This window comes from Varroa destructor, unplaced genomic scaffold (genome assembly GCF_002443255.2).
Source record: "Varroa destructor unplaced genomic scaffold, Vdes_3.0 BEIS01000004.1, whole genome shotgun sequence".
Lineage (NCBI taxonomy): Eukaryota > Metazoa > Arthropoda > Arachnida > Mesostigmata > Varroidae > Varroa > Varroa destructor.
In genome coordinates, this window is record NW_019211457.1 from 11,855,501 (window position 1) to 11,880,780 (window position 25,280).

At 39.6% G+C, this 25,280-nt stretch overlaps 1 protein-coding gene across 4 annotated transcripts; it reads right to left on the reverse strand.

Moving 5' to 3' along the window:
* Positions 1-258: 258 nt before the first annotated feature.
* LOC111249356 (uncharacterized) lies at positions 259-24,032 on the reverse strand. 4 transcript variants are annotated; one of them, XM_022803132.2, is made up of 11 exons: positions 23,535-23,915; positions 13,636-13,722; positions 8,283-8,351; positions 7,815-7,908; positions 5,730-5,845; positions 5,082-5,325; positions 3,604-3,796; positions 3,029-3,194; positions 2,340-2,522; positions 1,880-1,963; positions 259-1,465 (listed from the first exon to the last, which is right to left on the reverse strand). In XM_022803132.2, the coding sequence occupies exons 1-11, from the start codon at positions 23,550-23,552 to the stop codon at positions 1,235-1,237; spliced, it is 1,485 nt and encodes a 494-aa protein (XP_022658867.1). In that variant the 5' UTR covers positions 23,553-23,915; the 3' UTR covers positions 259-1,234. The 4 variants fall into 4 exon arrangements, with proteins under 4 accessions (XP_022658867.1, XP_022658868.1, XP_086842525.1 ...); XM_022803133.2 differs by having other exon boundaries at positions 3,604-3,793; positions 23,535-23,908; XM_086986399.1 differs by lacking the exon at positions 23,535-23,915 and adding an exon at positions 14,479-14,519.
* Positions 24,033-25,280: the final 1,248 nt, after the last annotated feature.

Genomic DNA, 25,280 nt, shown 5'->3' on the forward strand with positions numbered 1-25,280 from the left:
AAATAGTTTATACGTTGAATCAGGAACTTAATTTTTGACAACCTCAAGCTATAATCACAATGCTATCATTATACGAGGATCTGGCTTATTTTGTATTATACCATTTGTGATATATACTCCTTCGTTTTATTTTAAATAAAATATAGTTTTATTTTTAAATTTCAAGATTAATCAAGCTCAGTAGAGGCATATGTGATTAACTTACGTTTTATATAATAGTCTTAGAGTTGGAGTAGTAGGAAGCGCGCAACTTGCATGTTCCTAAGAATTGAGTTAATTTATTTTTCAGAATAAAATGATATAAATATACAGTATTATCATGAATACTAAAAATGTACAGTCTTAAATTAAACAGGTGTATTTAAACAAAGAACAGTAGTTGGCATTAAAAATGCACCGCAGAGAGGAGGAGGAAAACACTCAGAGCACGGATTACCGACCTCAATTACCAGAGGCACGCTTTTCTATTTGGGCTGAGTGAATAATATAATTTGTGTATTCCAGCTTATATGATTTACAAACAATATATGATGTAATAGATATAACTTTATCGATCTAAGCAACACTCAACAATGGAGCAGATTGTTTGTTGTCCTCGTTTGCTTGCCCTGCAGCTCATATTTAACATGGCAATACGTTAGCCCGGCCTAAGGTTGCTGCCATTTACTCACAGCCTTTGTCTAAAACAAAGCCTTAAACTTTCTGGCTCAAGCTAGATTGGTCTACTTAGATAAATAATGATATCACTTTTATCTATTTGCAAAATGAAATACTAAACGATTATAACCTATACAAAGTAGATAAATAAATTACAGAAAATAGGACAGATGCCCTCAGTTGTCGACCTACTAAGCTTCTTCTCGTGTGCAGATGTAATGGACAATGTTTTGTAGCCTTCTATAGCTTGTCACGAGCAAATCATCGTGGTGTATAGCGTAATGATGAATGTAGAGAGTGTTGTCTACGTACGTTGAAATATTTGTTCTATCCGAAAGTGACTTTACTGTTTAACTAGAAATGTCTGTGTTGAGTTTTCAATAGATATAAGCAAATTTGTGCAAAAGATATGCACCAAGTGTTTTGCAGCAGCAATATTACGAAACATTGTTCAATTAAGTGCCGGTCATGCATATTTGGGCGCACTTCTTCATGCGTGGCGTATCGAAGCTTTTAGAAAGGATCGCTCTAAAATTTGGCCTTTTTTTCCCTATGCAGCTTGTGGGAATATTCAAAATCAATAGTAGCTATAGATGTCCTTAGATGTGCCGTTACTGATTGCATTTTTCCGATTCTCGGAACGTTCCAGAGATGACAATTTAGGCTTCTGTTGTGACCGTTGCGTATGGTTCTTTGCCAAATGGATTTCATCGCTAGTACTTGCAACTGGATTAGCCTGCTCGTCTTCGTCATAGCGACGGAATCCGAAGCCGGTTCTTTTGATGATCTTTGTGTATTTTGGTATTCCCTGCAACGTATAAAATATTATTATTATTGACCAGATACTAGGTGTCCTGATACCAATTTTTTATAGACTAGGAAAAGGCTTAAGTTTAATAAACCCCGTGCGAATGAAAATAAACGGGCTCATATGATTTAGCTGATCCTTACAACGTTCGAACGCCAAATGTGCAGCTGTATATCGATAGATAGCTACGCATTCGCTACCGATAGATAACTGCAGTTGCTGAAAACGTTATCAAGGCTAATTTCAACGATATAGTAAACTAAAACATAGAAAACGTTGATCAAAGATTAAGCAGTGTTAATAAAAACTAAATTTTGGCACAGCTTCAAAATGTATATAAGCTTATGTGCGGGTGTATACAATGTAATTTCTTTAGTATAAGTGTTCTTTAAATACTCCTGGCTTAATGCTAACCGCTGATTCAGACGCCTTTAAGTGTATCGGATACGCCTTTCCCTCGTGAGGTCGATAGGTTTTCAGCTCGATGATAGGATTATCCTGCATCCGACAGTGCAATATAGTTATAAATGTAGAAGACAGACATGAAAGATAACATTTATCAAGGGATAAATAACGACGAATCGAATTCCTTGGAACGGCTTATAACAATATATATAAAACAACATTAGCTATGATCGGCATACAGCCATGTGAAATTATTATTTCTAGAGGTAAGCGCAACGTGGAGGAACGACCTGTGATCTTTGAAAAGTAACTTTTAAAACTATTCCGATCGTAATCGGTAAAAAAATCGAATTTGTACAGAAAAAGCCTCAATACTCTTGTCCTCATGAAGTAGATCATTACGGGTTTACCTAGTTGGTAACAGTGAAAATTACTTGTCACCTACAAGGTGTTTGAGATCAATACTGACATGTTGCGCGGAGGCACCTGAGCTTTTCATGTAATCGGAGAATAGAGTAGCCTGGTGGATGAGCAAGGGGACAGGCTGGACAATTTTCACCAGAGGCGGTTGAATTTGTTTAAGCACACCAGTCGCCGTATTCAGAGAAGGTGATGCACTACGATCTCTCTTTACATATTGTCGAACGTAATTCTGAAATCGAAAGCATAGGCTTCACTGTACACTTATTCTACAAGGGTTGTCTAACGTCTTATGACGCTATTTTTTGAGGAACCCTATAAGCATTGGAATTAGTGGCCCACATTTAGGACATCGAATGTCTAGGCGTAAGTACAGATATTTCAAACTAACAAGTAGGTACAAACAACAGATTCGAATATAAACATAATATAATGTTTTCAATTATCATTGTTTTAATTTATCGAATAAATATAAATACAAATTTCTAGTTGCAGAGAAAAGCGTTTCTTTGCACTTAACCAGAAACATCGAACGTATGGGAGTATGCCAGATGTTCGCATACAATCACCTCAAAACAGGACCCTGAAGTAAGGATTTTTCCAAAAGGATTAAGGCTAGATTTTGTCATATGCCTTGTTAATAAATCACGGAGTGCAAATCAGTGTATAATTATCTTTATATAAAATCGCTACTTGTATAATCACTGTACGTTGCCAGACACCTCTCAAAAATATTACCTCAGTGTGTGTCCCGGCTTCCAAACTTGGCGTAGTTCTGGAAAGAAGTAATGACTGCAGCGTCTTCGGGTCAACTGGATCTGGATGTTCAATAGTAATTTGTCGGGGTAGAGTGGTCTGGTCCAAACTGTAGAGAAGTCCAGGATATTTCTTCTTCAAATGCTGCCTAAGGTTTTCAACAGAGGTAGGGAAAATGGACAAATATATCGCAGATTCTCATGTTTCAACACTGATTGTTTTATTATATGTCCTAAAGTCAAAAAACAATTATTACTCGTACAGCCTCTCCGATAAGTGCATTTGATTAATTACTAGCCTACTTTTACTCCCAAAAACTAGCTGGAAATTAAACAAAAATCTTTTCTACCTCAGAGTGCTTAGATGTGTAGGTGCCTATAAGCCTTTCTATTTTTTTAATCGTGCACCCGTTCTATCACACAATCACTTACGGGGTTTTTTTTTCACAATAGCAGTATATGAGCATTATGCATCGTATACTATTACGAATAGGAACGAAGAGTTCCTTAATCTCACGAATGAAACCCCGGGTAACGATCAGTTTCGGCTAATCCTACCTATAGAGTTTCTTTTTCCAGTGAGTAGCGCTCGGTGATCCCGCGAAAAGTAAGTGAGCGTTGGTTCGGGTGCTAGTTACAATCGATTGGCCATAGTTGGCATGGACGAGGATAGGTGCAGCTGTAGAAGAAATCGTCGTTATCGAATTGGCGGATGCCGTGGAGCCAAGCTGAACTTTCGGAGCCGGTACTACTAGTGTGACACATAGAGACACATGCAATACAAACCAAAAAGATTATAGATTGTTTCGGAATTTAAAAAAACATCCTCCTGGACTAGTCCACAGGTTTTAATTTCCGATACATGTCGACTGAACGACAAATACCGTTGCATTTGTATTTAGCTAGTACGGCCACCTAAGCTATGACCGATAGACCCTTGAAGATTTTTAGTTAGCCTAGTTAATGTAATAATTATATGGTATCCTACTGCTATAACTGGGTGCTGATGTGACTTATCGACTCATACAACGCAAACATTAACAATGGGTGCTCCTTGAGGTGCAGTTACTTTGAGCTTCTTAATAGTAAGAACGTTCTAGTGTTGTGCGTGTGCAAGTGCGGGCTTCCCAAAGGAGGCAACCGATATAACACAAATACATACGAACATATATATACATATACATATGTGGACATATATGGAAATAGATGTTAGCCATGACGAAACTGCCCGGCCAATTAAATAAATATATCAATGGTCAAAAAAGGGACGAAAACATGTACGGATCTCTCTGGACTAAAGCTTGGAAACGGTAGAATATTTACTTCGTACGGAGAACGAACTCCCGAAAAATCCGAATAGAAGTTTGTCACGATGCTGCTATTCTGATAAATGATAGCAGCGACTTCACGGGATAGCTTTGAACATTAAAAAATATCGTTCACTGAAAATTGATGGATTGTATTGTTTGACAATAGTTGAAATATGTTTACTTTTTTTCTACGATGTTAAAGCTCTGTTAGTGGTTTATCCTGATAGCTTTTTGTCATACATGGACTCATATTACATCTCGCAGCGGGCGTAACAGTGGAAGACAGGAGCTCAGGATTTGCAAAAATAAAGGCCTTCGAATTGCTTCGATATATATATATATATATATATATATATATAATGTAATTTTTGTGTAAACAGAACGTATTGTCATGAATGTAAATACCAAGTCGACTATTACGTTAACATCGCGTTTTCATATCCGGATTCCGAACAACTTGGATACCGTAGCTAAGTACTGTTCATTAGACTCCGGAGGCTTTCGAATAACATCGAAAGCTAAACCATTAATGTGATTTCGTTTTAGAAGTGTACATCATCTAGACGGCGCATGGCCTTCACGACGTAATTTCATTGGAGCCAATTTAATTAGCATATATATATATATATATATATATATATACATATATATCGATATTGTTTTCGCCGTCCTTAAATGTTAAATAAAAAAAATTGCTCTATAGTCCTCGGAAAAAGTGTTATGTACCGTCGTGGTGATGGTGTTCAAGGTGCTGACGCTTGAGCTCTGCCGCGCCATGCGGCGGCCTATTGTCATCGGCTAGGTGAGACCCAAGGGGCGCAGGTTCGATGTGATGACGATCAGATTCGTGATTCTGTGGCAAATACGATCCAATGCCGAAGCTGTGCTCGTGTGCCACAGCAGGCGAATCCAACACAACAGCTTTAAGTGGTTCCGAGTCGAGGCGTTCAGAATTTCCACGGTTAAGAGACTGCAAAAAATTTAACTTAATTCTCATAGCTTTATTTTTTATTTTTCTTATTTAATAGACTAGAGCGACAGCTTTTTTTTCCGTGGAGCATGATAGGTTTGAAACAGAAACCTTGAAGCCCGCCACCAATATTTCTTCTTGCTCTGTTTCGCGGACTTGTAAATTTCTACCGCGCTGGTAAATACAATTACGTTTACTGTTGTACTGGAAAAAAAGAAACAGGAATATTTAGTCGCTATTATCTATGTTATTAAATTAATGTATACGGCTACGGCTACATGCTACGGCTTCTATCAGTAGATAGGATTCAATATCAACTGATAGTTATGCAAATCAGTGACGTATATATCCCTAATCGCCGTTCACCCATAATTGTAATCGTTCTATGTTGTACTAATTTGTACCTGTAAAATGCTATCATCAACGTGCTTATCAGCTGTTTCGACCGGTTTAGTTATGACACTGCCACTTTTCGACACTGCGGTACCGGGCTCATTCGTATTCACGACCACGCGGAATCCTTTTACGAAACATGAATAAAGAAGCAATCATTCGATTAAAAAACATGTTTTTTTGCTTCGTACACTTTCGATTGCCACAAATACGTATAGTTTTTTAACACTTATTTACACCGTCTATAGTACATACAATAGGCGGCATTCGAATTTGCAGAAAAAATCGATGGGTTGTTTGTCGTGACAGGCGCGCGATTTGAACACTAGGACAAAGTCAATTCTTCCCTCAAAACTCATCACAACGAATTGCTTCCGGAATTTTAGCATAGGTCAGTTATTATCCAATCGTTCTGCTCTGAACGAATTTCTACCAAAATAAAGGAAAACACATATCTTCTGTCCGAAATCGACATTTCGTGTAGCTTCCGAAATAACCGAGGAAGAGTTTTTACAAAATAAACCTGAAGATCCTTAATAGTGTTTAGGTTCATCAGAATGCCTCAAAGAGTTACTTTTTTTATACACCTAAATATTCGATAGAGAAATTAACTGCTGAACGTTGATTATCTATTAGGTCATCTAGATAAGCTCCAGTAGTTCGTGTTTTGCAGTCGAGGAGAATGGTAGTTATCTTAACTAAACATGGCCGTCGAGAACAACAAATCTAGTATATGCAAAAAATTTCGCCACAGGGACCGGTTTTCATATAGACAGAACCCTAGAAAACAACATGTCAATAAACCACAGATACAAACGCTCCGACATGCCTATGCATACTAGGCTGTTCCAAACGAAGCCGGCGAGCGAAACGGCGTGCGCCCTAGGGTACAACATTTGGCTGGCAAATACTTAAGTTTTCTAGAAACACGTTAATGAAACAAGCTCAATTTTACTACAGGTGAAATAAATTCTAAAAGAAACATTCTTCAGTGTCGAAAATCAACGCTCGATGGCCGAGTTTTTTAAAGGCTACACTTCCTTGGATATTCATTAAAGATTCGTGAAGACACTAAGCAAAGAGGCCTTAAGCAAAAGCATAGTACTTGAATGGTGCAAATGGTTGAAGGACAGAGACCAAGTGCGGAAGACTGACAAGGAATTGACTAGATGTTGAGACCTAGAAAGCAAGAACATATTGCCACAATCGCGGAAGATTCTCACGAAAGTAGAATATGGAGGTAAACTAGGTTGAAACTAACATTTTACATGTAGCGTATTATAATCGAAATACTGAATATGCGAAATATTAATACAATATAGTTTTCCATAAATCAATTCCAGATCGGGTGGAAATGATTTCGGTATATTCTACGCGTATCTTGCTAAATTTCAATCACCGAAAAGCTTGCCAGGAGTACACGGTTATCATAAACGAGGCATCGTTCGATCCCTATCGCTGACCGAAAAGCGACCAAGCAAAAGGATTGCGGCGCCCTAAAAAGAAATCAAGCTCAGTGGCAATGTCTTGTAGATTTGGACGCAAGATGATGGTACTTCCAGTGGATATCAGGGTCATCTGTTTTCAGGAGATACTCGCCGAAAATCAATTCATAAATGCACCCTGCTCCCTTCAGTTCTTCAAGAGACTTGCGTACCGTCAGCACGGTAATTGAAAGTATATAGTCTGGCTGCTTGACGAGAACGCTTGATTTCATTGCCATAACTCATTACTTCCTGGACTGAGCAAAGGGGTATGCAACGCCTGTTTCACCTACACAAAACGTACCGTTTATAGTCCACTTCGTTCATTATTTCATTTAGTTAAACTATTAGTTTTTATTCCACAAAACGAACGAGTTACTCAGAACCATACGACCATTCGGTATGATATATCATAAAATATAAACTGGGTAAAAAAAACTAAGGCAAAACCATCATGTCAATAGCACTATTTTTTTTTTGTTATTTAAATACACTTTTCGTTTTGGCTGATAGTGAAATAACCCAGTTACGTGAAATACTAATACCACTTGATAATCTGGGCGATTCAGATACACAGCGGAACGGTGTTTCTTATATAACTGTTTTTCATACCATTTTCATCGGCGATATATTCGACGTAACGTCTTCTGCCATCAGCATCAGTGATCGTGTAGCCTCCACGTTTATTTCCCAACGCGTCTCCAACCTGCCGTTTCGATACGAATAGTTTTCATTGTAGTGTATATGTACAGCTATTTTACTCAAGTTGGTTCGCCAACTAACAATATTAAACAGAAATCTAAAAAGTTTTACTGAAACTACGTAAAATGTCTCAACTCTGAATCGAAGGGTCTAAACTTTCACCCCTCCAATGCCGAGCTGTTGCGAGCCTGATAAGCATCGAATGGACGCCGTTCAGACAAGCCGTTAGCAGCAACGTAGCTAAATAATCTCTAACACATTTTTACGTTACTTTTTCAACTATCTTAATAGTGACAGTACTTTTAATATGACAACAATATTCTTAGTAACAGAAATATAAGCAGTATAATTAAGAATTTCGGTGGTGCTTTAAATGACCTCCCAACGGCCGTTTGAAGAACCCCAGCCGTCTTCAATATTATAGCCGAATTTGTAGTTGCCATGATCCTGAAATTAGAACATAACAGTTGCTAAAGGTTAGTTCTGTTTCAAACAAACGTAGCAGTAAATATGAGATAATAACTTCACTTTAATTATTTCAACTAACTTCTGACAAATCACGCTATAGCAAGCTGTTTCAATAAGGAAAGTAAGACTACGCTTCAATCTCTTCAGGAGACTGTTTTCTCTAGAGAAAAACGCTCGTCCAACTTTCAAACCCTTTTACGCCTCTTCTGCACCCATCTTCAAATCGAGCTAAGCACGGGTTACCCGTTACAAATGTTTACGTGTCCGCCCCACGAGCTGGTCCGCCGCCCAGGCATGTTACTATGTGACCATATCACCAGCCACCACACGATTACCACTGCAATGAAACAGACGCGCCTAACTTTGCTGTTGGCTGGCAGGAACGGCCATGTTGCCCTGCACCGACTCAGCCGCAGGCAGGCATGCGTCCACTCATACATTTAATTATTTTGATCTACTATAATATGTTTTTCCAAGCTGTTGAGTCACTTTCTTATCTGCAGTAGGCTAACGATCAATGCGAACTCAGCGTCTTAACAGCATCATCTGTACGTGCTGTTTTTTCTAGTACCCCCCAAAAGCGCTTTGCAACACTTTTCAACCGAATCAAACTATAAGTCGGTTCGTATTACTATTTCAGATATTCTCGTTTTTGCCTCAGTACCAAATAGCTATGTGAAAATAATTATAATATATGGCAATAAATAGTCAACTCTTCTGTCTTGCCGATAAAAGGTTGTCGCATTTTCTCTCACTCTGAGTAAGAAAAGTTTTAACTTGGCATTCTCAGCGAAATCAGCGCTTGGTGCGTGGTGTCTACCTGCTCATTCATCTGCAGTTAAAAGACCGGTCAAATAACCCAGAACGGGGACCATTCAAAGCACTAGTGAACTAATACTGTCTACGGATAGTAGGATATTTGATTATCTATTGATAGTTTAGTATCGCATAACTTTGGGCCGGAACAAAATCGAAAGGTTTTATTTATTTATTTATTTTATTTAAAGCATATTACTTGCTCGTTTTCTCTCCAAAGTAAATGTTTTTTGCCGAACAAAGGGAACGATTCGATAATAGGGAAGGCGGTGTAGGTGCGAAACTTGCGTAATTGAAATTTGTTAAATTCGTTTCTCTATGAACCTTGACCTTTACAGAGGAGGAGGTTTACCCGCATCCGCCGATTTTTTGTTTAGCATTGTGAATCATGAATTGGCTTCATTCATCACTAAATACATTTGCTAACGAAGCATAATTAGGTTGGCACTTCAATGAGTACGCGATATGTACGAAGAGTAAGACGTCAGCAGGCACTCAGATTTATTAGTGGCCATAGTGCTAAAATAGATTTTTAACCGATCATTTGAGGCAATATTCGTTCATTGATGTAGCATTAATCGAGCAACGTTATTTCTCTGTTCGTAACGTTTTACCGAAGTGCACGTGTCATGACGTTGTAGCACCAGCAACCAAAAACGGTGGGGTGTTATACTTTCATTGCCTTCATGGCTCCGTAACGGCAATGACCTTGCGCGACAATAATTTATTCAAGCAGTGACAGATCACTTTATTCAATTATGAATGTAAATACTATAAAAGCCTCGAAACAATAAGGCATGCGTCAACGCTAATCCGGATGGTCGTATATATTCTGTTGGCGCGGTAATTCAAACTTCGTTGTCAAATGTAAAATTTTAACTGACTTTGTTAAGGATTTTCTCTGATGTCCTAGTTTTTGCGACCTTTACGGATGGTTTTTAATAACGGGCTGACTAAAACGTGTGTTGGGATCGAAAATTCGGTTTTTCTACTCAGAGGACCTAGCTTAGAACTGATAAATGGCATGAACGAGTGGGTGACAGACTTCGATCGCTGGCTGGCTATCCATGTGACAATGCTATAGGACAGAAATCCCTCAATCTAGACACGGATTCACCTCCGATACCTAGGCGATAACGCAGTGCAAGCTAGACCTACATAAACAACGTTCCCATGTCGACATGATGCCCTTAATTGGAAGTATCCTTCCTGGGCAGCTTCCCGTATTGTTAACTCGAGCAACTATTCGAGTGTTTTTCCTTGTAGTAATAGGTATAGTTGTAAAAACAAGCGATTCGCGCGTACGCGGGCTGTTCAGTAGACAGAGTTACAAGAGCGGTAAGACAATCGCTAAGGAGAAGTTCGTACAAAAATCAGCATCACTGAGTATTACTCACTCATTCGCAAAGGTTTATTAGTACTGAATGTGTCACAACCGAAATGGCAATGAGACAACTACCGAAATTCGAGCGCGTTTCAATACTTTGGTCGAACAGTCAGTATTGCGACATTGTAGTTTTCATAAATAGCCTCTCTGTGGGCTTTTTTTTGCTGAGGTGATTCTTGATCTTGTGTCGTCATAGGATCGTTGCTAGAGATGAAAACTTTAATTGAGCCTCTCTCCATAATCATCCATCAACGAAAAAAATCGCTCAGGCTTTTAACATTGAAACATCTGACCTCAGACAGTAGCGCTGTCGTATCGAATTGTCACAGCTGATGCGATCATTGGTCTGCGACTATAAGGACGTCTATGTCGAAGCTGACGTTTAATCAGTGGGCAGAGTATTGTGCTCCTCATTTTATGTAGCTCATTACTTTTTATTATCCATGTCAAAATGCAAGGCTTCGCAGACTTTAATTTGTTCTAAGTGATACATTTGTTAACTTGTGCACATCTTCGAACCGTATTGGTTCATGAAAGTATTTGCCTTTAATGGGCATCGAGCACCGTAATAAAGAATCAGAGGGTGCCCGTAATAGCTTACATAGATCTTGCGTTAGGCCACACCGCAGATAATCGACGTCGAAGGTTAGACTGTCAGGAGTTAGCGCAGACATATTTGTGGCTATTAAGCCAATGGAACTGTTCGGGAATGCTTTAATGGCGTAACCAGACCTATGCGTTCGGCTGTGTTGCGCACACCTCTCTAAACGTCTCAAGGGCGCACAGGATTGATACATAGAAAAGCACACGTACACACTCGCAGGCATATAGCTTAATAGAATGCTACGTAAAAGCGGGATCGATTACCAAACGGCCAAGCATTCAGTCATCTAAAGCGATCACTTTGACTCGATGCTGCGCTCTGTCATCATCGACCCCAGCGATGTCTCTCAACTTTTCATCACTCACTTCAGTGATACTCAGCGAAGTGGCACTAGCCAGTGATAGCATTTGCTTTCTCGCTAAAGAACAGAGGTTAGATAGAAACAATTGTTACCATGCGCACCACCACAGTCTCTACCTTTCTCTCTGCTGCGTTACCGTAGGACGTAGTCCCCCTCACCCCAATTCTAGGATTATTACTGTTGTTGTTGATTTCGTCCGTCACCCACTATAATTTTGTTGTCTTTTCTATTCGATATTTTGTTGTTAAGGAGCGTTTTGTCTTTTTGATCCGCCCACGCCATTGAGACTTTGGCGACAAGCAATAAATGGCCAACGATCCTTTTGTTGCCCACGACTCACATCGGCAGTGTCTCTTTGGCGCAGTGTCAGTGATCTGCTTCAACAGCCATCCCGTGTCTCCGTCAATATCGCTAATTACGTTGCTGGGAGCAATCGAGATTTACCTTCACAAGTTCGAATTTAACATTTTACACATTCTCTTTCTGATGCAGTTGCTTTCGTGAGACAGGGTCTATTGCGGCTGCCGTCAAACTGTGTGCATCGTAGTTGCCGTATTCAGAAGCCGAACAGACAATGAACAGTGTACCCCTTCCACTGGGTTCTTCGCGGGCAGCAGACGGCGTAGCGGGGAAAGGGGAAGGGGGCTAGTCATCACTGACCGTTGAGGTGAGCGGTCTCCCATGAAGGCAAAATGGTCCTGAATGCACATTACAGGTCACTGTCGCGGTAACTAGGCGCTGTGGCTTCGTTCGGTGATTGACCAGTCTTTCACGCCAACGTCTGAGCGAAAACAAAGCGTCCCGTGCAGAAGCTTCTAACACTTAGATTATACTGTGAGGGCTGTTATATAGGGCTAGTCTGCTAAGCGTAAACGACAAAACGGCATGATCGTAGTCGTTATGTAAATACAAAGGCCAAACTAAAACCCCTGATATCTGACTGCGCTGACGATAAGATTACCTGATAAAGACACCTTTTTATTCTTCGACGAGAGAAGCTTGATGGAGATACTGACCATGAAGGTTCTAGTCGTCAGCATAAGATGTCATTCTAGGCATGGCCGTTCACTTTGGTCACCTGTTGAATCTATTTCTATTTGTTCTCTGTTAATCCCATTTACAATATGCGTCAAGTCATCGTCGTCTGTGAAACCCACTACAGACTTTCACGGAAGCTGTGAAGTGTCTCTTCGAGATCCACGAGCATATTAGCTTGTTCCTGATAGATTCATAGTTCACTAGTGTTCTAACACCAATTGGCGACAATAACGGCTGATGAACTTCTGATCGTCGCTCACATCACAATCTTCTCTTGATGGACTAATGTGGCATGGCAGCAATGCGCCTTATATAAGATAATAGGAGATTTCTAGTTCTACATTACTCCCTAAGCTTGATCTGGTGTAAATAAAATAATCCTGTTTCTTTTTTTATTTGTACAGACTCGCACGTTTTCTTTCTGGATCGGAATTTGGCACCCTTCACAGGTAATCTGCTCAAATGATGCTGCTGTCACGTAATAGCGACCTGCATTAATAGTTCCACTGCTAATTATACTAATTAGAAATAGCCTTGACGATTAGCAAAGGAGCTTGACAACAGTCGCAAACAACGTCCTTATGATATCCAGTGAAACCCTGTAATCAGCTAAATTAGCGGATCAAGATATCCACGTCCCAGATAGCGCGAATCTAGATAATATTTGATCATAACCTGCAATATGTCTCACAAAGCATATGTAATATATTATATAACATATGATATATATATTTGTCATAGATGTAAACATTTTCTATTGGAAATCATCGCGGTTCTTCGCAGTGATGGTGGTTTGTTTGCGTTTATGCAGTTGACTTAATTGTTTATGAAATATGAATTGCATTTTCTCAGTTTTGCGCGCGGGCTGGCCTTAGCATTGCAGGCCCGCGTCAGATAGCCGCAAAGCGTATGAAATACTAAAATATATTCACTCAAAGGCATGGAATTTACTATGCGTTATAGCTGAAGCAATCTAAGCTTTTAAATAGCTTTGAATGTACTATAGATTAAAGCGCTTACAGTATCCTCGACATTTTGCCTCAAAGCTTAGACTTACGTCTTGCGATCTGTGTACGTTGCTAGTTGCCTGGGACAGGCCACACACTTCACTAGGACTCGTCCATATCGCGAAACAGGACAACACCTAGGACAAATGTTAAAAAAAACACGCCTACCATTAGAAACCTTGTGCTAAAACTTGTTATGTTACTTCTCAACATGGCTCCGCTTTTATTTGACAGCTAAGCAGTTCGCTAGTACATAGAAAAGCACTTACGGCGCATCAGGTGAAGGTGCGATTGTTATATCATTTCAGAAAATTTCGGGAAGCTAAACTCAGTAACCTGACTGAAAATGTATTCATTAACTGTTCCATTATTGAAAATGCTGTTTGATGTCCCGATTCACTCGGTGGCCTTGTGCTACACCGTGAACTAACGCCAGACGGCATTAATTTAGTACTACTACTGCACTAAATTTTAATTAGATAGCCCACACCATGAAGCTGCCATAGAAAGTCCATTTATATATTCCTAGCCCAGTCTTCCTCTACGGAATCTTCAATAAATGACGATTACTCAATACTGATAATAATAACCATCAGTGTTCTCAATAGGTCAATGAAGTTGATGAAGTGCGATAAGAGTTACGCTTGCATAATACAGGTTTCCTTTGATAACATCAGCTGTTTTATTTTTTCTAATAAGCTGGGCAAAATTTCATTCAACTGTAATCTGTTGAACCACCGTTATCTACTCATATGTATAGACGAAGTAGTATTAGAATCTTAAAGTTGGGTAAGAACCATGGTATCGACATGTTTTCAGAAACTGTACGGTGGATGTGGCGTGGATCCGACCAGCAAAACCCACACACGATTTCTTCCACATGCATGACGTACCTTCATAAGTTCTACTCGGCATACATACAACAATTATATGGCAGTAATTCGAAGATGTAACACTCTGGTTTTAGTAGGCCTTCCTACTGGCTTTGAGGGACCACTCTCGTAGTATTCTGAACTTTACCCGGCGCAACTACAACTTCATCAGTTGGGCCAGCCTACCACAGAACTTACAATTACGTGTTGAACCGGTCAAGGATGTAGATATTAAGACGACCACTTTTTTTTGCTGCTGTATGCAGTGCTATATGTTGTGCTGTTCTTAGCGTCAGAAAATCCCAACAACGAGGAGAATCGTCCTCCATTCATGATCCAAAGAGCGAGCCATTATTCAATCGAAATCTGTTGATTTATCGCTTGTCATTAGCTATCCATGGACGTCGGGGGGGGGGAGGGGGGGGGGTCCCGGATAGAATTAGATCGTTATCCTCTGTCTAAGCTTAGGGCTTAATGCTGCTCTTGTATCTCGTCACGAGAGATGGCTTTCTTTCAAGCATGTCGTCGCCCAAACATGCATCTCCTGTGTAACACAGCGGCGATAGCGACGGCAACTAGTACCGTCCGTACTCTGAACCAATCGATTCGATCTATTCATCTTTTTCCGAAGCCGATGTTGAATATGTATTGGATATGGTAATCGGCTATGACAATGCATGCTTTGTTACGGTAAGCCCCGCCAAAACGTCAATGATGTGCTAATGATTTTGCTGTATTTGTTTGTGAATTATCGTGAGAACGCTCGAAAGAAGTTCGCACGAAGCCGGTCTTGGCGTCGGGTGAAGGCACTTCAATAGTTTATTGTTGCACGTGAGCGCGTAACATTAGATTATATAATGTAATTATATTGAATGTCTTTTTGCACACCAACGACTATATTTACTGTCTATGGGTCGCAACGGTTTTCATAATAAGCCGATTAAAGCTATAGATAGAAGCGAATTTCTGTGATAACAGAAGAGTGGCTGAGGTTGACCCTGAGGCGGCCTAACCTTACGCAGTCAAGTAGGCATCGCTCCTATTTACGCTGCGGTTCGTTAAAACTGGATGGTATAAGGCTAAAGCACTGGTTAAATAGCACGAAGCGTTATTACGATAAAGTGTGCTTTATATATAAAGTGTTTTTTGTCTCAAAACCTTGAATACTTCCCACCGAGGCGGTTCGTGAACGTTCTGACGCAATCTACAAACCAACTGATCTTTATATGACTACAGTAAATAATATAATCTCCCTTTCGGGTATACGGGTTAATTGCCTAACTTCAACGTAATGATTAAATTCAGCCCGATATTTTGAAAGCGATGCTGAGGAAGCCTAAAAGACTCCTTCCATTTACCATGTAGTTTTATGCCTACATTAAAATAGTAGCTATTTATACCTGCAGATATATTAAGCGGTTCGCTGAGTAACTGTCGAAGACAATGTTTTTCTACTTAACAAATCGACTCCGATTTTGTTCGCTCAGCTACACATTGACTCGAATGGCTGGGTAGAGCCTCTTACCCCGTTACAAAAAGTCATGTTAGCTATGTTCACTGAGCGTCTTCAAACCGTTCTTGATCCTTGGCACCTTGGTCGCGCCTGATTGATTTGCTCATATGGAATCTAATACTCGCTAGGTTTAAAGCACAAGCAAAACTATAAGGAACAAAGCAATTGTATTCTATTGAACCCAACTTTCGTCAGTATCAACTGCCCTGTCAGAGGAGTAAGCCAAAGCAAGACTCAGCGCATCTTTTTCATAACGCTCGTTTTACCTGTTACATTGCAGCTACGGAACTAATTAAGTTAGTTGCACCGTTTTTTATCGTCATCCCTCATCGTAGAAGGAGGCCTTGCTAAAGTCCCGCAGCATCTACTACTAACATTTACAAAGTCAGCAGGAGATGACCTCATCCAGCAGACACTGACGTTAGCTATAGCTTTCCGTTCTACAAGCACTACGTCTACCTAAACCTGGCCAAACAAACAAGTAGCCACCTTTTCCTGTACACGCTTCATTTCTGTAAATCTGTTCAAAATTTGCGTTTTCTAAAAGTAGCAGTAGCTAGCTACAATTACTATATAATCACACTATTATTACGGTTTTGGGTAGTAACAGAAGTTGCAACAATAGCAGTTAGTGCGACAACCGATTTTCGAATCTTTTCAAGTCGCTTTGGTTTGCACCAGGGTGCTGATGCTGCTGCTGCTGCTGCTTCTACTGCTGCCGATAAGAAGATGATGATTATATTGTTCGTGATAATCATGACGGCCCCATCTTGCCCTCCACCCGCAACTTTTTTCTTTGTTATGTCCACTGTTGTGCGGTCGTCTGCTCCGACCTCTATCCATAACGGCCCGCCGTCCGTCCATCCGATCGCTTGCCAGCTCCTTTGGTCTTTTGAAGGCACACAGGCTAATTTTCAAATCTGATGGCTGCTGAATTCTGTCTCGTTTGTTGTATGTCTGATGCTTTTATGTAGCATAGTATCGTTCTGTAAATATAAATGTAATATGTCGATCTATTGGGTGACCCAGCAAGAGTGGCAGGTCTGCTTGCTCATTGTCTACTTTCACCTGGCGACCGTGCACGCCCACCGGTAGCAGGAGTTGGTCGCTACCGTTAAACATTTTTCTTCAGAAAAATACAACAGAAAAACGTTACCCACAACGCGAGTATATCAACCCGTGTTAGTATGTAATAACGTACTATATATAGCCGTATAAGTAAGGAAAGAGGGGAAGTTTCAGGCTCGAGCAGTGTCTTTGGAGTGGCATGTCCACTATCACCGATGGGCAAACGGCCCTTCATTATATATATATCGGGGCAAAAGTCACCTGACAACTGAAGAGTATTACTCACGTTCTTTTTACTCTTATTTTTAGCAGACACTACTCCTTTACTACTGAAACAGATACAAAATGAAAACTTCAACGTTTAAGTGACTTTTCTCTTGCCTCCGTACGAATGTGTGCACATATATGTAAAATTTATGGTTGCGCGATATAGGCCATGATTCTATGACAACTATGACGCTCGAAATTGTATCGGTGCATAGGTGCTAAATGAAAAAGTCCCTTGACTGACATACGGGCATCGGCACAAGAGTGCCGCTTAGAAGCAGAGTTACTTGTCGTTTTCTCCTACTATTTCGTGTGCTGTGAGCTGGTAGACTTATTCTATCTACGTTGATTCCAATAATGAATTCCATCGAAAGCAGTAGCTGAAATGGTAAACGATCGGAAGCGAAAGCTGCCTACAATGCTACTGCCACGAGATAAGTTGAAAGGTGCATTTGTGACCTGTATTGCCTATCGAACTCACAAATTTTGGTACTCAAGAATGTCATTTGATGTTGTCCTTTTGAGAAATTGTCGATAGGACCAAACAGGCTAACAAAGGTGCGCTTGATATTTGACCATTGTCATGGCAACCTTGTACACTGAAAGTTCCGCTGTAAATACAGGCAATTGTTGTACCTGCAGTAGATCTAACCCAGCAGAAAGAAACGAGTTCAGCGATGAATTTATGTGTGATCTACCGGACAGGCGTGACCCAGACAGTTTTGTGGCCATTTCCAGGTATTCTAGAAAATCACAGGTGGTTATATATATAGGTCGCTAGTCCGTTTGCCCGTTTACATTTACAGAGCCAATTATAGGTAGCTGAAATATCGTAGAACTATGTATCGAACTCAGGTCAATTATATGAAACGTAGGAAACAAAAACGTTCATTTCTGTGGTTACTATTAGCTCCGCTAAAAATTGCTCTTGGGAACATGAAATTTCGTCAGAACTCCGTTACCCAATAGGCACAGTTAAAAAAAAGTTGAATCCCTCAAGAATTACTGTGGATCTTTTTGACGCATCAGGGACACGGCTGCTGCTGCTGCTGCTGCTTAAACGTGATCGTGCGGTATGATAAGCTACCGCTTTCACATATCGTGCCCAGAAGTGTACAACGAAAAGACATCGATGGCTTCAGTGTCATGCCATCGCCACTCAAGGGTCTTAGTAAGACTATAAGCAGGGTAGGAGAAACGATGTAATCGCAAATGTAAACGTTTTTCCGTTAGCCGACTCTAGAAAAATACTTGCGTAGTAAACCGATCTCAGATCGTGATCAGCAACTGGTGAGTGAAGCTCCTGCGTACGTGGTCATCCCTCGAGCAGCATCAGAATTAGAATAGAAAAATAATTACTCATATACATTATACTGATGATTGTAATGTATTATGTCATTATTAAATATTGCATGATATGCCTGCCGGCAGAATATCATCATAGGTTTGTTGTCGTTATTATTATAAGCTGGCTTTTTCGTAGATTAATTCTTACTGGATAACGAAGACGTTCGTATCATAGAAAATATCTGAAGCTTTCGAAGAAGAAGTAACAAGCTACAATATCAATGACGAGAAGTTGTATGTCTAAATGGCATAGGATTAAATTAGATGTAAAGCGAGCCGTTTACTGAGCAAAACATTTGCCATTATGTTCCGCTATGGAACATTGCAATATAATAACAGTAACGACCTGTATGATTAAAGTTTTAGTACGCAAATGAGAAAAAGAAACTAACCGCCTAGCGAACCGCATCCGTACGAATAGAGCTGGGCTAAACGTATTCAGCTTTATTCGTTTTTGTAAGATAGATTTTCGTTCGTCTTCCAATGGCTGAAACCCTACGAGCGGCTGGCCCAAACCCCAACCCCAACATAAGAACAATACCATTCTAGCTGTGACAAAACAAAGAAAAGGGTATGGCTACTGGAACCGATGCTAACTAACCATGCATTGTCCCAAGTATCATTTATTTATTAAAACAGTGAACTATTTCAGCTAGATTGGAGAAAATTAATGTTCAATTGGCAACGTAGACATTTGGCTTACGGTACCCAATTGCAACTTTTACACGAGAGCTAATCAGAGTTTTGAGTGAGAGACCTGAGGCAGTTGGCCTTTCAAGGTATTCTTATTGATTTTAATATGTTCGTATGTTAAAAGACCGGTTTAGTATAGTACTTTCGTTTAAGCAGAAATGGACCCTACGACTACTGAAAATATATATACGTACACCCTGTACGCGGTCCGACTTAGTATATATTGCTTTATGGACTCGTGATGTTACAACAATTAACATTTTTTCTCACTTCCAAGAGGAAAAGGTCTTCCGAGATGCCAGGATACCCGCTAAAATCCATCGAAAGTAGCCTAAATGAAGCAAATCTACCATAGCAAGACGGCTAGAAAATAACGTATTGTATTTAGTATCTCGTCAAATTAGTTCTTTTTTTTAATTGCACTTTTGTCCTTCCAACAGCTGTTCGGGGCAATACGTGCCCCGAACAGCTGTTGGAACCAAACATCTCGTGTGGCTCAAAGATGTTGACTAACTTAGTTGTTACATTTTAACAAGTTGAATGAAGAACTTACTGTCGCATTCTTTTGTGCGATCTTCTTCCCTCAAATTTTGTCGTTGTGAACAAAAAAACTTTGTTGTTTTTTTCGATATAATGGCGTTTACCTTCGCTTCTTAACGCCACTTACAATGCTAGAATGGATGAGCGTCATTCAGTATGAAACGTCGCATAAGAAGTCATAAGTCTTTTCGAACTTCTTTTCCCCTCGAATCTCTTATTTTTAAGCCATTATATCTATGTAGATATATATTTATGTCTAAACCATTATTGTGACTGCCAGCCAATTGGATAATAACTTATTTACTCACTCCTCCGCTGTATAAATGTGGGGGTCTCGAAAGACAATGTCAGCATGTCGAAATCTGAATGACTTTCCCATTGATAAGTTGTTAAAATTAAAAAAAAATCTTATCTATCATAAATTAACCTATGTACTGAGTATATGGGGAAAACAGAGAGCCTTCCACCCCATCTTTATCAGTGCAATTTTTGCGCTGTGAGCCTGGCCGTTGTCGCGTGGTTTACCTCTCTTCGTCAATCTTCGATGCTTAACGCGAAGTTTTTCTATCTTTCTTTCCAAATTGCTGATAGCACACTTTAGCCCTAATCGACAAATTAAAGGACTCGTGAATCTCTAGCGGATAACATTTGCATTAGACCATCAGTTGTGTAACATTTGCCCTAAGATGATGCCCCGCCAGTTTATCCATGCATCCATCCATTTATGCGACCGTTTGCAACTATCATAATAAGTTTATCGTTCACTAACGTGAAAGCAAACAAAAGCAATCATCTCTAGGTCTCCATTTTTACTCTCACTCCAGTCATGCAGTATTCACTCGTCCGACTTCTTTACAGCAATATTTCGATCGAAATGAAAAAATACACATACTATACCTAAGTGCCAATAGTCGTGCACTTTGAGATAGCGATCAACTTTTCGTTTTTTTACCATTAGAGAAAGTTTACCGCAAAGTTGAAGTTTAAATTTCATTCCCTAAATTTGTTTAATAGCCGAACGCTCCCCGAATACAACGTGTATACGAAGAACTGTTTCCGCGACTGTAGTTCCTGTCGAGGTCCTGATTTTTCTCGTTTTTCATAGCTTATTACAACTCGCCTGCTAAAGGGCCAAGTGATCAGATACGGCCTCAGATTTCAGAGAGTACAATTGAATCTCGAATACAAAAAATGAGAATGTCAAACGACGATGATGTTTGTCATGGCCTATATAGATTTATATATAAAAGTTTTCATTGAGTGGGAACCTTGGGCTCGAATAATGCAATGTTCCAGTAACTATTTACGTACAACTTTAATTAAATTTGGTAATTCTAAAATAGATTCTAAATAAAATTGGCAAAAATGAAAACGTTTTACTAGCGCGTGAAACTATTATAAAATTGCCATGTTTGGACGGAGAATTGCATTGACATATACCCTCTCGAAAGGACGGGAAATCATAGCATTTTACTTTTAGTAAGAATATTTAAAACAATATGAGGTAATTGCCTTCGACTGACATGTTTCTATTATAGACTACTTTTTTTTGTAACGTAATTAGCATATATATTGTCTTTTAGCGAGGTAAACCTTAATTATCAGATATATCTTGAACCGTTAGCTCTTGGTCAGAAATTTTTTAAAGGCAGCAAAAGCTGTGTACTCCTAAAAGTTTGTAGTAACACTAAACAAGTTACATTTATTTTTTTAATTTATATATTTGATCGGTTTGACAGGTGATCGGTTGTGAGTTCGAAGCAACATCTCGGTGCGAAGTTCTCAGTTGTTGGCCGAACTTGTACTAGGAGGAACTAACTTCAAACTTCTTATTATAATAGGATTACAGCAACTTCTAATAAACCTCACCATTTCGAGATATTACTACACGTTCGACATTACTAGTATTACGGTTTTAAGTATCGATCAATTATGGAAGTTTAAGCGTACATAGAAGCCACGCTTTGTCTTCGTTTCGATTTCACTCACTATAAGTTAGTCGATTAAATATTCAATAAATATTTAGCAAGTGCCGAGAAGATGTAATAGCAGAAAAAGATCCATTGGCCCAAGGGCGCCGAACAACTAGATATTATGATTATCAAGTTATAAATAAGATAAAAGTGTTTCTGAAGGGAGGCTTAAATGTTTTCTATTTATTCTTCGACCCCATCTGAACAAAGTTCAGATGGGGTCGAAGAAACAAATTCGAAATTAGTTCACTAATCAGAAGTTGGAAACAACGCAGAAAACTTTCTGTCTCGTACTTGTAGCATGAGCGTAAGGTTTAAGTGAAAATGTACAGTTATTGTCCAGTCTACGTTGGAACGTTGAAGATACAGGGTGCCTGCTAATTACAGAAACCATAACTGTTCTTAGAAGAACCTTTTAAATGCCCAAATAACGATATGCTATAAAAATAAAAAAAAGTTTGCATATTTTTTATAATAATATAATAATAAGATAATGCGATAATAAGAATAATTATTATGCTTCGCACGCTGCAATATTTCGTTAGAAAATGATTTTTTTCATTCACGAACTTAAAGTGAAAAGTCTAATTTAGAGTGTAGACTGTTATTTCATCTTGTATTGCTCGATTGTAAAAACGTCTGTTTTTTTCTAAGGGATCGATATTGCTCTAAGCTCCAGCTCTTTCCTTTGGTTTGGATAAAAATCCAGCCCGAACTGTATATCACCGAGACATTTCGAATCTTAAGGGAAATGTGTGACTCGGAGCGCGAGACTTCTATTGCCTGACCATATATCTATATCATGATATTTCATATTCAAAATTTTTCGAAATCATTCTTACTACGACTGCCAACCGATTCGTTTAACTGGATGGTGTTGTTATTTGCAATGGTCCACTTAAGTAATTATCAAGTCGCGAAATATAGAAGTGAGAGATGCTTCTGTATGGAAGGGGACGTACGGTTTGATATTCTAGAATAGGCACCAAGACTCGTGGATTCTGTCATAATATTAGAAATGCATGCGTTGCTAGTAATAGAACCTAATGATCGTCCTGATATGAAACATGTTCTTACTCGGCTTAGGTTAGATCCTACCTATATATGAAACATTTATTCTAGAAACTTTAATAAGTATTATTGGTAGTTTCAACTTCAAATTTGCGATCTCTCTCTGCTAGTGAAACATCGAAATTAATTAAAGTTAAGGCACAATTGTCAATAGGCGGACACCTAGGTAACTGAGTCAGCGAAAAAAACTTTTAGCTCGTAGGCTCTGTGAAGAGGCTACACAAATGAAAGTTTGAGACTCAGTCGACTTTTTCTTCGTCTAACAAACAGTGTTTTATCTACTCTCGCCGGTCCGAATGTCGACTATAAGGAGTACTTAAAATTCAAAGGTGGTCCAGACGACTTTTGTTTAAAGCCAAAGGGTAATCTTTAAGTAGTGAAGGTATACGAATACGATAAAACGGGAGAACACGCTGACGACTTGAAAAAAATTATACTTTTTTCTACTCCTTTTTTTTTTACTTAAATTGGCAGTCTAAGTTCAACGTATTAATAATCGCAACTCTAAAGGCCCAAATGTCTTTTTCTAGCCTTAACAAAAAGCTTCTGTGAAATCAAATCAAAATAAATCGATAGGTGAAATAAAGAAAAAAAAATAAACTCACGGCAAGGATGGTCCTCATGTTGTGCCCGCGCAGGTTCTGTCGTTGCGTACGAATTTTGATCCTTCTAACCTCGTCTATTTCGGTTATCCTCTTAGTACAGCTCTATCGAAAGCAACGGCGTCAAAGTGTTCCTTTCAACAATCATTAGTTGAGTAGTAATTTATCGATACACGCACGCGTCGCATTTAGTAACCTATGAATCAGTGCACAGTGCAGATAATTAATAGTAACACTTAGTTTGTTCTTATTGGGGCGAATCCTTTAAGTGCCACCAACAGAGGCAAAGGCAAGTGCCGTACAGTTTCACCCACTTCGACAGTCAAGTTGAATTGCCTCAATCTTTCCAAACTGATGCCCCGAGGTGTGGTCGATTTTTAAACGCTGTCTTCCCAATGCAGCTGGTGTCGTTTGCCCCAGCACTTGCCCAGAGATTGGGAAAGGGTAGGACTTCCAGTAACTTCTTGCTGCTTGATGTCTAGGCTAGTAGGTAGAGTGTCTCCAATTTCTTTCGTTCGACCTGATTATTAGCTATCTATAGATATCTGACGAAATCGAGTGTTTTCTGCACGTATTGTCGGTAAAGCATACATTTGTACGGTTTGTATCTAGGGAAAGCGGTAGATCGTATCTGCTAACCTTCTTAGACACTTTGTGGCTCGTGGTGGCAAAAGTCCTTTGCGAAGAGAGTCTACTTCACGATGTGTTAAGAGGCAGAGCAGAATTTAAAAAAAAATACCCCCCTTGCGTAATTCCAGTAATTTTTTTTGGTTTATCTACAAATTTGTAAATGTATGAAAATACATCCGTGCGAATTTTGTGTTAGCTACAGAGTCGAGGTCTTAACGTATTACTAATATGGTATCACTACTGGTATAGTACTACCTGTGAGGAGGTAAGTTTTTTTCGCCTGCCTTACATGGCTCTCCCTCAAATTCCCTCACTTTACTACGGGCCACCCACCACTTTCTATTTGCGTATGTTGTGTACGCTCAGGCCAAGATTCCTTGCTTGTTCTGGTGTTTATTTGTGCCCTTTCCGAGGGCAACAGGCGATCTGGCTCCCTGGTGGAAGGGTAACAATACTATTATATATATTATTCCTTTCTAACCATACCTCTCTATTGGAGCTGAAATGGTTCTCTCACAATTTTCGCTGTAACATGCAATTATATTGCTTGTTCTGTTGGCCGTCAACGGTAGTGCCTCTTTCCCACTCTAGCTCAGTTCGACGCTTTTGAAAATAGCCAACAACGCTTATTGATGTCTTGCCTTAGCCCCATAGATACTGTAAATGCCCCCTTTCCATCGATCTTGGTTACGAGCTTTAAGTAATGAAAACACTTCCAGCAGTTCGTGTTGTGTGACTAGATATTATTGTCCAGATGCCCCCGTACGAGACAAAGCCATGATGTGACGTTTGCAGTGACGAGATACCACCTCCCCATAACCCCTTACGTATCTTCGCCTGCTTTCTCTCTTTGCGCTGTGCGTTTAGAGCCGTAGTCATAGAAAAAAACTCTTAGAGACGGCACCAAGCCTCGCCAAGGAAAGTGGCTGGGGATCAGCAAAAAAATACGGAACGGCGCTTGGTAAGGACAACTACCGAAACGACATTAACGAAGAGAACAGAAATACATGCCCGTTCCTCACAACACAACATGATGATGACAACGAACAGGAGTCAAAGGAGGAGAGAACGAAGATGAATGGAAAACAGCATTACGATAATCGGTTGCCTATGGCCAAC